The sequence below is a fragment of the Lycium barbarum genome, chromosome 2, assembly GCF_019175385.1.
Source record: "Lycium barbarum isolate Lr01 chromosome 2, ASM1917538v2, whole genome shotgun sequence".
Lineage (NCBI taxonomy): Eukaryota > Viridiplantae > Streptophyta > Magnoliopsida > Solanales > Solanaceae > Lycium > Lycium barbarum.
Genome location: NC_083338.1, coordinates 113,138,466 through 113,155,178, shown reverse-complemented (window position 1 = coordinate 113,155,178; position 16,713 = coordinate 113,138,466). Strand labels below are relative to the sequence as shown.

At 34.9% G+C, this 16,713-nt stretch overlaps 2 protein-coding genes across 3 annotated transcripts; one reads left to right on the top strand and one right to left on the bottom strand.

Annotated features, from left to right (window-relative positions):
• Positions 1-4,878: 4,878 nt before the first annotated feature.
• LOC132626796 (small ribosomal subunit protein eS21y) lies at positions 4,879-6,859 on the bottom strand. Of its 2 annotated transcripts, none has more exons than XM_060341791.1 (4): positions 6,717-6,859; positions 6,337-6,424; positions 5,766-5,898; positions 4,879-5,085 (listed from the first exon to the last, which is right to left on the bottom strand). In XM_060341791.1, exons 2-4 carry the CDS (start codon positions 6,384-6,386, stop codon positions 5,020-5,022), a joined length of 249 nt encoding a protein of 82 aa, XP_060197774.1. In that variant the 5' UTR covers positions 6,387-6,424; positions 6,717-6,859; the 3' UTR covers positions 4,879-5,019. The 2 variants fall into 2 exon arrangements, with proteins under 2 accessions (XP_060197774.1, XP_060197775.1); XM_060341792.1 differs by having other exon boundaries at positions 6,337-6,418; positions 6,717-6,779.
• A 490-nt stretch (positions 6,860-7,349) lies between these two features.
• Positions 7,350-9,430, top strand: LOC132621435 (uncharacterized). The gene is made up of 2 exons (XM_060335704.1): positions 7,350-7,961; positions 8,486-9,430. Exon 2 carries the CDS (start codon positions 8,635-8,637, stop codon positions 9,349-9,351), a length of 717 nt encoding a protein of 238 aa, XP_060191687.1. The 5' UTR covers positions 7,350-7,961; positions 8,486-8,634; the 3' UTR covers positions 9,352-9,430.
• Positions 9,431-16,713: the final 7,283 nt, after the last annotated feature.

The window sequence follows — 16,713 nt, the reverse complement described above, 5'->3', positions numbered from 1 at the left end:
GACTGATCCTTCCAGCATATAAGCCAACTGATTGAGAATCAGTACTCCCTCCATTCCAAAATACGTGACTCTTTTAGCTCATGCACACCCCTTAAGAAATTGCTCACTCCTAGAAAATTGAGAGTGTTTTTAACAACTCACCCCTAACTATATTTTAAGTTAACATTGGGTATTGAGTAGTAGTTAATTAAAACTTTAGTTGGATGAACAATTAACGAGGGGGTATCATTAAACCTTTCAACTAAAAAAAAATTCAATTTTAAAACTAGATTATGAATGAAAATTTAATGGAGCTGTTAAATGTACGTTGCTGAAAAAATTAAATTACCCATGCCCGAGCTGGATTAAATGAAACCATTGGCTGGATTGAACTTTTAATCCACTCCAATAAAATCATTAACTTAAACATTTAGTACAAATCTACCTTGTCATGATTTTTAATAAAATTCCTATTCAATTTATCTATCCATAATTCATCGCCAATAATTTAACAAATTAGCCAAAAATATAAAACAAAACTTCAGTAAGAAAAAAAGAAAATAAAATAAATAATTAGAGAAAAGATAATTAAAAACGTGATAAAAGGAGAAGAGTTATCCTAGCACGATACTATGTATAATGTGAACATCATTTCATTTGACATAAAATATTGTGTTTATATAATTAAATGTCTAGAAAAAGAAAATGTAATTAATGAATCTTGATTACTTAAATAAGGGCAATTTTGGTAGAATCTGTCCAAAATATTCTTGAAATCCAAAAACGTCACTTATTTTTGAACAAAATAAAAAACCTAAAAGGACACTTAATTTGGAATGGAGGGAGTAACTCCTAAGCATATTAAGATTATTTATGGTTTATTTCATGGTCCATAATTAATTTATGTTTAGAACATTTAAAATGTGAGTCCACTCACTATTCTAGGCGAAGTTTCCATTTTGGTGTATAGAAGATAGCGTTGTGAGCATCTTGTGGGTGGGGATCAAATAGAAATGATTCCCTTTCCTGCAGCATTCTATAACATCTAATGCATTTCTTAAGTCTTGGAAGCCTAAGTGTTAGTGTTGGTGGCATCTAATGCTGCTTTTAGTACTTGTATCCAAGCATCTTCACAGTACAACATGGGGGGACAGTACACAGAATAATTCATCATATTCATATATTAATATTACAACTATTCGCTATTTCAAAATTCTCTAGGTAGCAGAGTGGGACCATGTATTTTCCTTACCATACAACCTCATAATGGGAAGAGAAGAAAATAGTTTTTAAGCAGCAAATTGGTAATCAGCTCAAAATTGGCCGCGTCAAATTGAATGACATAGTTGTCAACATTGTTAAAGAAATAAGTTAAACTTGAGAATTACTCGCGTTAGCTCTACTACAGAGTTGCTAAAACTAGTTTAGAAAGCAAATCAAGATCAACGAGAGTGTGATTCCATAATATAATTTTTCATGCATTATACACCTTTTGATAAAGCGGGGTGTGTGATCCAGAAGGACTGGGAACTATGTAAAACTTTTCACCTTCAAAAGGGTCCATTCCTGTGGACCAAGTGAAATGCTTCAAGGATTTTTCGACATGAAAGAACTAAAAGGACGGATCAAATCCTTACTTTCTTGTACAGTTTTAAAAGTGTCAAAGAAAGAAATAACCTACTTTGTTTGCAAGATATGAGGGCCACCATCCAACACAGGGGAATAGCTAATACCAACATTGGTTATAAGTCGCACCAGTACTTTTAACCAGTACGTCACATTAATCTTTTCAATGGAAAGTAGTGGGTGGACATTAGACATGCTTTCGTGTCCGTTATCTTAATCCTTATTCTTTTGTTCCATATCAAAGGACAAAGGTATTGAGCTGGAATCCTTCTTCTCATTTATCAACAGTGACCCAAGTACACAATATTTCCTAACAACTGTTCTTGCATTAAGAGGCATGGAACCAGTAAAGAAGAGTGAGAGAACCCTGCTAAAATTGCCTCTATTGGCATGCTGAAATGTGATGAGATTCTCTATTTCCATTTTTGTTTCCATATCCCCTATATCATATTTTCTGGATGCTCATATTCGACATGATAAGCATAATCTCTCATGCAGAAATCAAATCTCATCAGGACTCTTATTGGCATTGTACAGGCAGTTTTTTCCCATTCACACGAGTACTCTTCTGCAATATGCAACTTATTGGCATCAAATAGCTCATAATAGAGATTCTTGTTTCTATGTCCATCTATTTGGTAATAGCCTAACGACTACTCTTAAGTCTAACCTTAAGTTAGGCATGTAGAACTAATTAAACTATGATGTGTCGTCTGACATTAGATATGAATAGAGCAGAATGGACGCAGATGATTTATACAGCCAACCCTAAATATTTTGACGTTGAGGTGTAGTTAATTTATTCATTGCTCATGGGGTCCATTCCGTTGGTATAGGGTAAATTCCCTAAAATGTCACTCATGTACTGAGAACTGCCTATTAATAGCATTTTTGTTTTCTTTAGGATTAGAATATCACCCAACTATTACATTAACTTAATGGAAAGAAAAGAAAAAAAGGAAATCCTGGATAGCTTTCTAGAATTTTATGTTCCCCTCCACAATATACCACTTATCTTTAGTGTTCACAGATAATATTCAGCTGAATTTGCATATTTTTGTATTTGGTTTGGCTTTGGGATAATTTTCTGGTATTATTGTTTAGGGGAAACTTATCACTAGATCCCTAAAACATTTTTGGAGCTTTCGTTTAGTGGAATAAAGAGATAAAAAACAATTAAACATCTTTTTTACTATACTACACATATTTTAAAAGATTGTTCAAAAATGAATTAATTTTAGGATGGATCATGAACGCAAATCTGGCATAGAAGTGCTTAGATATCTTGAATGGGTATAAGATATGGATTGGTTGGTTAAATGAGTTTGGATTGGATTAAGTTAAATAGATTGGATGAATTAAATAAATTTATTACCAAAAAATGAAATTTTATGTGACATGGCATGTTAACTAGGAGAGAAGAGGAATTTTGTGTATTTAGTATATTTTGAGGAAAATAATGATAGTTGGGTGATATTCTAGTCCTAAAAAAATAAAAGTGATATTAGTGGTCAGTTTCTAGGGAATTTACTCCGGTTGGCATATGGAGACCATATGTGGGGACGGGTGGACTTATTAACTTTGATTTTCCAAACTTTCTTTTTGGAAAAATTTCATACATGTACAAGGACCTTAGAATATCCATATCGTAGTCGCTTAATGACTTAAGTGTTAAAATTAGATTATTGAGTAGTTGAGAAACTTAAACGTTCTTGTGTTTCCTACAAAAGGTTCTCCATTTCAACGCTCAAACCAAAGACCTCTAACTAAGAATAGGGACAACAGTATATAAAAGATGTACACAGATTTATCTACACACCATTTTTGGCTTTCTTTCAATCTACAGAATAAACAACACTATAAGCCAAGTGTTCGGCAGTGGGACATAATATCCTAAACTGTTATCTAGTGTATTATGCCACAGTAAATCCCAATATCTTTGCTTACAGTTATCTAGTGCTACTACTTAGTGCGTACAATATTACACCACAGCAAACTACTATATCCTTTATGTAATGCATTGTGCCAGACAATAAGTCTCCTCACGTTAAAATTTTAATCATTTCATTTATTTTCCTTATTTGTCTGAATTTGAAACAAATAAAGAAAGGTTGGCACTTCAGATATTTCAACAGAACCAGACTAGAAAGCAGAAATCTAAGCTAATGCAGTATATTGACGTATTTATCTACATGCTAAATGAACCAAATAATCAGGTCGCCCGAAATGCTCTGGTGCAAAACATGCTATTAAGTTATCCCATCTTCAGAAAATTGGAGAAACACTCATCGAGAGAACTTGTTATCTCAACAAAAGCTGCAACTTCAGTAATACAATGAAAACCCAAGTGCTAGAAAGAAGAGGCACCGAAGGATATGATCAAGAAAACATATTGATTGATCACTGAACCAAACATGTTTGACAACAAAATTGGAATTAGGGCAAGGGTCTGAGGAATCACCAATAATTATATTACTTACAGAAGTATCCAATAAACTAGAGCACACATATTGCACCAACATAGGCTGACATTTATATACTAACAATTACCGACCAGAAAGGCAGAGTATGCTGGCAATGGAATGAAGGCAGTGCTCATAGGGTCCTAGAAACTACATATACTAAATCAAGTTGGAGATGAACAAGGAGAAAATGTACTTTCTCTGAGGCATTTTAAATCATAAAATGTAGTAATGTCTTTTCATTTTAGTAGTTTGGTTGGATAAATTTCCTTTTCGGATAGTATGTGTACCAAATGTCAAGCAAGACCATGGTGATGATCCAATGCTATCCATTAGTCATCTATTTAGGCACTATTGCACTGGGGAGGAAGGATTGTGAAACTCTGTTTCAAAATATTTACAAGGAAAATTCTCAGCATTAGGTGTTTCTTCTCGACTACCCTACCTATTATCTTTGGCAAATTCTAATTGATACACATGCTCCACATAAGTGGATTCATCTTCTTGCAAGGACCTGTACATCATTTTCAGTAAGAAAAAACAGATCAGGTTACTTTGGCCCTGTTCAAGAAGGCCTTGTAGTACAAGATTCAGCTTCAAAGCTTCAATTAGTATGAGTTGAAGAGCTCAGGAAGCGCTTTGATGCAACACTCTCCACGCATCCAAGGAAAATTTTACATCTCACATAGATTTGAATCAACATGAACACTTATCCCTCAGTACTGTTGGGAAATAAAATTCAGAAAAAAGAGCAAGGGAATCTGACCAGTCATCAAAAAACTAGTCAGAAAATGAGATCAAAACCATGACGAATGGCAAGTCAAATATCCATAGATCAAGAAAACTATCCAAAATACAGCTGGGAGAACATTGTCTAACTCAACTGAATTTAAATGTCATCCAAAATCCTCCACCATAAAGTAATGTAATATTAAAATGCAAATCTATTTTTCTACTCTTGTCTAGCTTCAACTTTCTTCTTCTGCCAGAGGCGATCCATTGCGCTGTCAGCATCACCCTGCAAAGATGAAACAACAAGATTGAAGTTATTTTACATCAGCTGAATGCCAAAACACAAATGTAAGCTAAATGGCCTATTCAAATACTAAAAACGAACTTCAATGCAGAAAGGACAGATTAAAATTAAAGATTTCCAAGCTATCTTAGATTGATTACAAAAAGAAAGAACCTGAACTCTCCCAGATACCTAATGATACTTCTCTCACATAGAGGAAACAACAGTTAGATGGCTTCTTCATGATTTTTGTGACATGCAAAAAGTTAAGGTTCTTACTTGAGAAGAACTGTGTACCTAAGCTGCTTTGACTTTGATTTGGAAGTTTTAACTTCTAAGCAACTGAAAGCTTACCAAATTTTATGCTAGTGTTAACAACAGTACTTTCATCATTTCACTTTCGGTAGGTCTCCCAAATCTATTTCTTGGCCCTTTTTCTTAGCAACTCTGAAATATTAAATGACAATTGCCACGATGGTATCACTTACAAAGTAAATTTTTACGTCACATCTCCAAAAAGCAGCTATCTTATACATTATGTCATTATGTATTATATGAGTTCAGCAAAGGAATTACTAAAACTAAAGTTCAATTATGCCACGAACAACCACAAATTAACCGTAAAAAAATATCAACTTCACTAGCAAAAGTTAAACAGGAATTACAATCAAAGGAAGAAGTACCTGAGCACGGATGAAACCACAGAGAGCAAAAGTTGTGAAACTGCCCGTGTAGACGCCCCTATCATCCAAATGTCCAACATTAAGTTGAACTGAAGCATGATCCTTTGAAGTGATCAGCCTATTAGTAGCAGAACTGCAATTGCAAAGATCTATGTTAGCTAGGATTACAACTTGCAGTTTTACAAACACTAAGGGTGTGTTTGGTATGAAGGAACACGTTTTCTTGGAAAATTTTCTAGTGTTTGGCAAGTAAGGAAAAACATGCTATCCCAAAAGCATTTAAATATAATCTAGCGAAACACTATGGGGTTAGGGACGGGGTGGGGAGTGTGGATTTGGAGGTGGTAGGGCGTGGGATGGGGATTGAGGGCGTTGGGCGGGTGGGGAAGGAGACAATGAACCTGGATTGTCACTTTTAGAACTTGCTTTTACTACTTTCATTACGGAAGTAGGAACTTGTTTTCCTAGAGAAAGTATTTTGACAACCAAACATGGGAAAATGTTTTCATCCATACCAAAAACACCCTAAGTAAAATACATGTGACACCAAACAATCAAGAATGAGGCATACCATTTCCTTGGGATGTAAAGATCCATGTTTTGTCCTTCATCGTTCTGCATCTTGCCTGGTTTTCTTGACTACTGAAATCAAGCTTTAACTTCACAACAAAACCAAATCAGCATCAAGAAAGAAAACTAAAACCTTTCAATATCAAACATCTGCATATTCATCAAAAGTAAAAGCCCTTCCCATCACCAAAAACAACCTTTTTTTTTACAACAAACAGAGTTGGCTTTAACAATAACGGCAGAATATAGAATCTTTACAGGCTTTAACAGAACACTGTTTACCATATTAGTATATTATTCAGCTTCTATAAAATGTTCACATTCATCAATAGCATATATTTTTGCAAACCCATAAGAATCTTGAAAAGAAAGCATTCATACCTGAGGTGAGGTTAAGGGAGAGTTGTTGAAGGAGGCAATGTGTGAAGAGGCGGTGCAAAGCCTCCATTTAAAGACGACATATTTTATCTCACCCTAGTTGTGATGTGAGTATACCCTGTGGGCTTATTTTGTCTGCTCGGCCCAATCATATTTTGAAGCAAGTAATTGCACGGTTTGTCCTTCAAATGGACTGGTCTTTATTTTTGCCCTTCAAAATGCTCTGGTCTTTAATTTTTGGCCTTCAAAATCGAACTTAAATCCGGTGGGACATAAGTTCTTTAAGGGAAATGGCCTAACTTCTAGATATTATGATGTGTAACATAAGTATAAGTTCGATTTTAAAGGATAAAACTTAAAAGACCATTCATTTGAAGGCCAAAAATTAAAGACCGGTGCAAATGCCCTTTTGAAGTGGATAAAGTTCAAGAATAGCCATTTTTAGAACCTATACTTAAAAAAATGGGATTTTTACTTGGCATGACTAAGTCTACGTGTTATTTATATATAATAACTACCTTTTTATTTATTTATTTATTATTAGCAGCTATAAAACAATTTTGATTTACATATTATAGCTACAATTAGTAACATATGGTTACTTTACCCCAACACAGTATATCAAAATTCAACCCTTTTTCATTCACTTTTCTCTCTCTATTACCTTTCTCTTTTGATTTCGTTTTCAATCACCATATTTATCTCCAGTTTCTCTGTCAACCGAAATCCCACTTTCTCCATCAACCTAAATCTGTATTGCACACAAATAGGTAAGTGTTTCTCTCACAATATTTTTGGGTGTTTTTATTTTGAGGGTGTGTCCTATTTTATTGGTTGTTCTTTTTATTTTGTGAGTGTTTCCTTCTTCTTCAATTTCACTTAATAGAACTCATTCATAGTTAGGGTTTTACTTCAAAACTCCCAATTTTCTTTGAAATCAATGGCTGATACAAAAGTGCCAACAAGTGTTACTAAAGGTATTCCCTTTAATCCCAACGATTTTATGGGTGCTCCATCATTAGACTTAGGAATTTCTCAACAACAACAACATAATGTTGTTGCAGGGTCTGCCGAAAAAATGCATGCTGAGAGGCATACAAAGCAAAAGCATGAACCCCTCCCAAGTTGGAAATCTGAAGTTTCCAAATCTAACAAAACCAAAGGTGCTGCACAAGCAAAGATCTTAGAAAACTCGTGGAGGAACAACCAATGGAAGCAGACGAAGAGATAGAAGAGGTGGCGGAGCAGGTATTATTTCTCAATAAAATGTAATTTGTATTCATGTATTTCAAAATATACTGAGATTTCTGAGATGTTTTTATGATATTACTTCATTTTGTGTATTCTATCCTGATTTGAGGGAGAAATTTCATATATTTATGTAATTTATGTGTAGTTGATGCTTTAATAGGCATATATTTATATAGACAAAAACATGTATTTATATGTAATTCTTAATATAATTTGCTGACAATGTTATTTTGTCCAAAACCGTATGTATTTTTTATATGTACAAATTATCTATATGTATTTCTCCATATTCTTTTGTCCATAAATTTCCTGATTTGGATGTATTAATAATGATAAGGTAGTTCCAGATACAATTGTATCTGGAATGATATATTTAATATGGATGTATTTGTTTTTTATTTTTAGCACTGGCTATATATTTTATTTTTTATTTTTATGGTATATATGTATTTGTAATTTTTCTGTATGTATACACATGTATTTTGTTGAGTTTTTTTTTTTTTTAAAAAAACTATATGCAGGATCCTAAATTCTATGTCAAATGTCCGCCAAGGCTTTCTCCACGATGTTGCTGCTATACGAATTCAAAGGTAGTCTCTGATTTGGAGTCCAATCTCTCCAAAAGGCAGCAAGAACTTTTTCCAAAACTATCTTTGGAAAATTCCTTGGTATGCAGCACTTTGAAGTAACCGCACAGATATTTAGATGTTTCATGGTTAGAGAATTAAGGAAAAGTAAACCAGATGCTTTTCTTATTGAAATCAATGGTTTTGTCTTGCGATTTACCATCTTGGAATTTGCCATAATGTCCAGACTAAACTGTTATAGTGATGAAGGGGTTCACATAGTTAATGAAGATAGCAAGAATAGGCTTATGGATAAATATTTTCCTGGATCTGAGAATAATGTGAGAAAAAATGAATTGGAACTGTGCTTCAAGCTAAAAAATAAGAACCTTGAGGATGGCGATACAGTTAAGCTTGCAATTTTGTATTTTATCCATTCATACATCTTGTCTGGTGAGCATAAGTCTACAAGGATTCCAAGGCTTCATTTTGACTTGGTTGATAATGGAAAATACAAAGATTACCCATGGCGTAAGGTAGCGTTCAATGATTTGATAAGAAGTATTCACCAAAAGATGACCTCCGAGTCAACGTTCTTCTGTCTTAGAGGTCTTCCTCCTGCTATGCAAGTTTGGTTATACGAGACATGTTCTAGTGTGTATCCCAACTTGGACATTAAGCGTGGGAATTTGATTTCGAGAATTCTAAATTGGAGAACCATTGAAAGTCAGCCAAGTTACTCATCTTTAATGAGTGGAATGCTTAGAGATGACGACTCACCCTTAAGTTTCTTCATTTATTCATTTTTTGTTCATAGTTGATGCATTTTCAAGTAAATACATATGTATACAGATGTATTTATGTATTCTATTGGTTGTTCTGGTGGGTGTTTGTTGTGTTCCTTTTTCTGTTTTGGGGTTATGCTGTTTAATTCTTGTTTGTTTATTTTCTTGAATTACTGTTGTGAGAATGTGGTATTAAAATTGGTATTGATGATTGATAATGTGGGGGTTGTTTTATATTGGTACTAAAATTATTGTTGTTTTCTAATTGAATTCAACTGCACCAAAAGAATAATTGATTATTCCAACATATACAACAACAAGTCACTTTGACCCTCGTTGCTATTACTTTTCAAGTTTCATCTTCTAAGTCATGTATAAAAAAGTCCAAATCAGGAATATATCGTGCATCTCTCATATGCTCGATCAGGATTTTTACAATTTCACCAACACAATCCATATGTGAACCCATCTTATCTCCAGCAACAGAACTATAGTTCTATTTCTTTATCTCCACCAAACTTCGCCCAACCTCTTTCTTGATAGCCATCCTTCTCATCAACTTCCTCATTTTCGTAGAGTCACCCCATTTACCATCAGCTGCATAGATATTTGACAAAACTACATAGGTTGCTGGAATTTTTTGTTTCAAAGCCAACACCTTTCTTATAGCCAGCTTGCCCAAATCTGGATGATTGTGTGCTTTACATGCTCCTAGAAATGCTCAGATGTATGTATGTGTATTTACGGATCTTTTATAGGCCATCATGGACACTTGACTCTGGCTGAGCAAATAATTTGAAGTAAATACATATGTATGTATGTGTATTTATGGGTTGCTAGTAAAAACACATGCGAATACATAAGTGGATATGTGTATTTTCTTCATATGTATATTTAATATATTTTATTTGAGATACACTTGTAATCTTACATTGTTTCAATATGATATAATTTTGATTATAACATTTTCATAAATTTTGATTGTGTTCTACATTGTATTTTATTAACTTAATAATCGAGATATTCTCTATCATACCTTTGCAGGAAAGAGTTACATACGCAAATGTCGTGCCGATCATTGAAGAGATTGAGGCTCTTCGATTGCCCATTACTGTAAGTGATTCACACCAAAATACCCCTGCCAAGGAAGGGACAGAAGTCGACGAGTATGATGACTTTAGTTCTACACCACCTGATAGGGTTACTGGTAAACAACAATAGCGTCTTTCACATTCTCCACCTCATAAGAAACGCAGAGAGATACGACTCTGTCACGACCCAACCCCGTGGGCCGCGACCAGTGCCCTAGCTGGGCACCTATACGTACCCGATACCCAAATTAGCATATTATCAGAATAATAATATAATAATAACATTAGTGGATGCTACAGAATTTAGCCGAAGAGCAAAATTGGCACACAGAAGCCGATAAGGCTATCATAAAACAATACATCCCAAACATATGTACAGAACCCACACAGATGTATCCACAGACCTCTACAGAACATATCATAATCATAAGACGGGACAGGGCCCCGTCATACCCTGAACAAAGTACATATCCCGATAGCAGTAACAGACTGTACCAAAAGATGGGCTCTGTAGAAGAGAGCGCCCCAAAATAGCAGAAATGGGATCCTAAACGTGTGGATCAGCAAACCTGTCGTCTGTACCTGCGCGGCATGAAAACGCAGCCCCCGAAGAAAGGGGGTCAGTACGAAATATGTACTGAATATGCAAAGCGGAATCACAGAAGTCAAATCATAATGGTTACAGAAAATGAGTACAGAATCCAGAGTGTCAAATGCATATTTCCAAAACAGACAGAATGCGTACAGAAACATATGTCATATCATATCATATCCGGTCCCTGCCACGGGACTCGGCAGACAGAATGTGGCCACCCTCCCGACGCTGGTGCCACTATACAGAGAAATCAGAAAAAGGGGCGTGGCCCCGTATCATATAATGTCATATCAAAATGGCCATAACAGATCAGATCAGAATAGGCGGACATGGCACATCATACTCCACAGACCCATGTACGCGTATACCTGCCCCCTCACATCGGGACGCGGCGAACAATGCAGAGAATTACGCTTGACAACATATCCTGGCCCGGGCTCAGTGTGGGAAACATTGGGACATCCACGAATGGAGTAGTGAGAGACTAATGCAATTTAAAAATATCATAAGTATTTTCAAAGACTCGATGAGGCGTAGCAAAGACAAACAAATCAAATGGAGTCGGACGGAATCATAATAAATGTATTCCAGATATCATAATAAATTACAGAAGTCTAACTTTCCCGAAGTCATTCCGGGTGTCAAAATAATGTATAAGGTTTAATAGAATATTTAAAATAATATTCGTTAAGCGATTAGTAGGGTAATTAAAACATTTCTTTCAAAAATCGCTTAAAAAGGAAGCTTTAGCATATTAGGGGCAAAACCGTAAATAGTGGGCCCGCCTTGGGACAAATAAGGCGGCAGGCTCAAATTGTGCCCTCTAAGCATATAGTGTCACCTAAAGAGGTTATACAGACATTCTATGACTTTCTGAATAATTTAGAGCAAGTTTGCATAATTTCAGAAAAAGCGTATCAAAGAGGTTCAATTCTACTGAAGGAAAAACTGAAATTTTGTCTTGCGGATTCCGAGGGCCAAGAGGTCCTTCGAGGCCCGGATCCGACCCTAATACACTAAGGGCATGCCAAGGGAAGAATTGGGTTTGCTTTACATACCTTTCACGCTCCTTAAGCCTTTCCAATCTCACTTCCCGTTTCGTCGAAAAACTGCAATTGGTCAAGTTTACCAATTGTGAATTATTAATGCCATTATTTCAACTTTAAGCATATTTGGCTACCGAAATTTCGGCAGCACTTCCCCTATACATATGACACCCCGAGAATTCAACTCGGCTATAAATCATCAACAACAACCCAAACGACAACAACAATATCAACAATGAACATTAAAAACACAAATATCCTTCAACTAGTCATTTTTCTCACAAGTTGACATAATCTTCAATTCAACCCAACTTTCAACTAAGATCAATAATTTCATATTCAACAACCATCATGATCATCACCATATAAATCTAAAGACATCTCATACCATTTCCCTTAGGATATACATGATATACACTTTTCCGCCAAAAGCATAACTTATGCAAAACATCAAATCTTTGGCATATAATTTCATAACAAGTTTCCAACTTCCAAATTCATCAATGAACATCATAATTCACAACCAAACACTTCATTTCCTTAATGTCGGAAAATCATACTAAAACGACATAAGTGTTCACATTCCAATTCAACACAAACTTATATCATTCTAGCTTAATTCACATTACAAACATCACAATACCAACACTCCAACACATTACACAACTTGATTCATATTTATTCCAAGACCATTACACCACACGGCCATATGCTCATTTTGCAACATCAACTAAATTCATCCAACTTTCAATTCCCATATGCATTTCATTACAATCATGACTAGATTATAACATAAATTCAACACATAGAGGCTATATATGTAGTATATACCCACGGCCACACACTCACACACACACCCACTTTGCAAACTTCTATTTCTTCATACAATCAACACATTTCCATAAACTACAACACAATCAAAACTTCATAACACAAATAAAAGGTAGAAATTCTTACCTTTTCTTCAAGTTTTCTTCACTTGGACTTGTGTTCAACTTGGAGATTCTAGGGCTCCCCACTCCAAACCAACTATACCAAGATGCAAAGAAACCTTGAATTAGTAGGAAATCAACAAGATTTGAATTTTTGGGACAAGATTTTTTAGGGCTATTTTTGCCCCTCAAACCCGAGAACCTCACTTTCTCTCCTCTTCTATTTTTTTTGCTCTTGCTTGCTTCTAATGGATACACATGAAGACTTTGTCTTCTTATATAAAGTTGTCACATGCCATGCACATGACATAATTAATTTGGGCTTGGGCCAAGGCCTACTATGGCCGGCCACCCTTGTCTCTTTGGGCTTCAATTTGTTTCACATTTTGCAAGCCCAATAAGGTGTGGATCGTATTTTGTAATTCCCGAAACTAATTTCCAAAATTCCAAAATTACCCTTAGCCTTGTCCCACACTTTCATGATTCTATTCTTTCATGCATAACTCCTATGTTCAACAAAATATCAAATTTGACATTATATCTCCAAAAATCCAATATTTCCAAGTTTTTCCAAACGTGTGAAAACACGGGATATAACAGACTCGAGGCAGGACCGACAAAGAAATTATCAATTCTGGACGCAACAATTTTAGCTTCCGTGAGTCATTATAGTGATGAAAGGTTGGCTAAACAACATGTTTTGCAGAGTGAAGTTCTAGTTTCTGCAGTTGTCAATGATCAATCACGTCAACCATCCCCCCGTGTCCACCGTGACGTCGCTGCTACCACGAAAGATGATGACGTGATTCTTCTGAGACAAGAACTAAGAGAATTTAAGCAGTCGGTAAGTTTGTTTTTATGGTTTTTTTTTCTTATATTCTTACACTGTATTGAACAACTATATTATACTCACTTTAATTGAAACATGTTGTCAATTTATTTAGGTAAAGGATGAGTTCAGAGGACTTCGCAAGTTAATTGATGATAACTTCAAACAAGTCTTTGAACTTATTAAAGGAAATCAGAGTCTAAATAAGGTAAGATAACACCAAAATGATACACATGTATTCTTATTTGGAACACAAACACAAACGAGATTAAAGATAAACATTTATTTGATACAGGGTGCTAATAGAAAAGATCTGATACATTTCAATGATATTGACAAACATCGGACACCTGGTGACAATACACATGATCAATCAGGGATTAAAGTGGACAGTGATAGACCTCAGACTGAGCAAGCTGAGGTAAAATCGGCTATTGTGTTCTTTTTTAGTTGTTTATTTTTTTGGTCTCAACAATGTTTTCTCATGTATTTTTTTTTTATAATTATATCTATTTGTGGAAATGATTTGAAAATTTTCATTTTATCTATATCATGGTTTCAAAAACAAAGTTCCTTGTTGATGTGCCGAACACTAGAGTCATCGATGCCAATTCCATTAGCGATACAACAAAGGCTTCTACAAAAGAGATTCATGCCAGAGTTGAACTTTCAGAAAAACAAAATGATTAGGAGGTACAATCAATTGGCCTGACTACTCAATGTAAATAGTAATTACTGCTTCTATTTAGTTATGAAGCATTTATATGGTAGCAATAATAAATAATGCAATAAATAAATAAATACATGTGTATCTATTTGTATTTCATTACTGTCACACTTCTAAATATTTGTATTTCACTACTGCCACACTTCCAAATAAAAGATACATCTCCATGTATTCAGTCATTATAACGTATTGTATAATTGTAGGAAGATGTACACCGGAAAGATGTGCAGACCAAAAATTCCAATGTTGTACCCGAGGCTACTGATGGAATACAACAGGAAGAAGATGTGGTCAATACAGAGGTAGACTAAAGAAATATATACAATCATTTTGTAGTGTAATCTATATACGCTTCACTAACTTTGTCATGGAATGTTTCAGCAAGTCTTAGTTCACATACCTCTCGATGCTATCTATCCTAAAGAATTTCGTGATATAAATGAAGGCCAGCAAGCTGCTCATTCAAGTACAGATACACCTCACAAAGATGCTCAAGACGAAATTACCATATCTCAGTTTGAGTTGCCTAATCATTTGCTTCCAAGCCAAATACCGAGGCTTGATTCATCACCGGGACGAACAAAGCTTCCAAGTCATTACAGAAAATCGCCTTGGACGACAGATTTAGGATCAGCTTCAGGTATTTATATTATATTTTCTATGTTTTTATTTTATTTTATTTACCTATATAAATGACAATTTTATATTATTAGCAAGTAGTTTATCCTTGACGGTTCAAAATTTTGTCAAAAAACATCCATTCGAACAAGACCGCATTTATGGCCCATGCGATACATGACTCTTTGATGTTTATACAAAGTGACTAATGACAGGGTTGCTCGTCAGGTATGCCAACAGGTAGATCTATGTGTATTTAACTCTAAACTTTATACATATGTATTTAACTCTAAATTTTATACATATGTATTTAATTCTTGCAGTTATACATGTGTATTTATTCTTTTTACAGTGATACATTTGCATTAAACACGTGTGTATTTTATTCTTAATCCGAAACATATGTATTTAGCTCTTTCAGTTAACTTTAACAGTTATACATGCGTGTTTAACGCACTGACAACGTGAACTTTGTATTTATCTTTTTAGAAAGAGCACTGAAGACTACTACAGGAAGGGAAAGGCTACTTTAAATTCTCAGCATGATGTCACGTTTAGCTTTGAAGTTACAGTTGTCGACCAGAAAAATTGGTTCTACCTATTGTCAATGAAGGGACAAATGTGGAATGACGAGGTGAGATATATGCGTTTCATATATATACATGTATTTCACTATATTTTCATACAGTAATATATCAGAAAGTTAATTACTTATACACCAACCAGTTGTATCTTATTTTTTCAACACATTGACGTCATTTTCTACTACTTAAGAAAAAAGGCAAATATGACCAACACAACACATACAAATTTACAACTGTTGACTGTCGTTTCATGCCCAGAATTGGAGAGATACATAACAACTACAAAGAAATGGAAGGTTCCTCATGTGTGGCAAAAGTAGAAGATGTGATTAATGAATATATTAATGGCTACAGGCTATTTGCTACTATCCCGTGGCATACGGTGGACAAAATTTTTATACTTGTCAACGTGAAGGAGAAATCTCATTAGGTATTGGTAGTTCTTTCATTCATGGACAAACGTCTCTATGTCTATGACTCCTACGGAGCAGCAGGTTAAAGATTATATGAACAAACTTGCTACACTTTTTCCATACTTCCTCCAGCTTAATGACTTCTACAAGCACAAAACAGGAATTGATTGGTATTGCCATGATGCATATAAAGATATTGATCAGTCTGAAAGCCTTCAAGTTGTATATGTTGATGATCTGCCACATCAAGATCATGAAAACTTGTATGTGATTGATATAGGTTTTCCATTTATGTATTATTGGACTTACAACTGAATTATGCTTTTTTTTTTTAATTTTCAGGGACTGTTGTGTGTATGTGGCTGCATATGCTGAGTATTTGAGCTCTGGTGAAGGTATTCCATCACACATTGATGCATGTTTACTCCGTATGAGATACGGTGCATTACTATGGGACTACGCTTCGCAGAAGGTAGATGCTAATGCATCCAGTGATAATGAGGCACCTCCAAGACCAGTCAGGCCACCCATAGACTTTGATAAAGTTGAAACAATCAATGTTG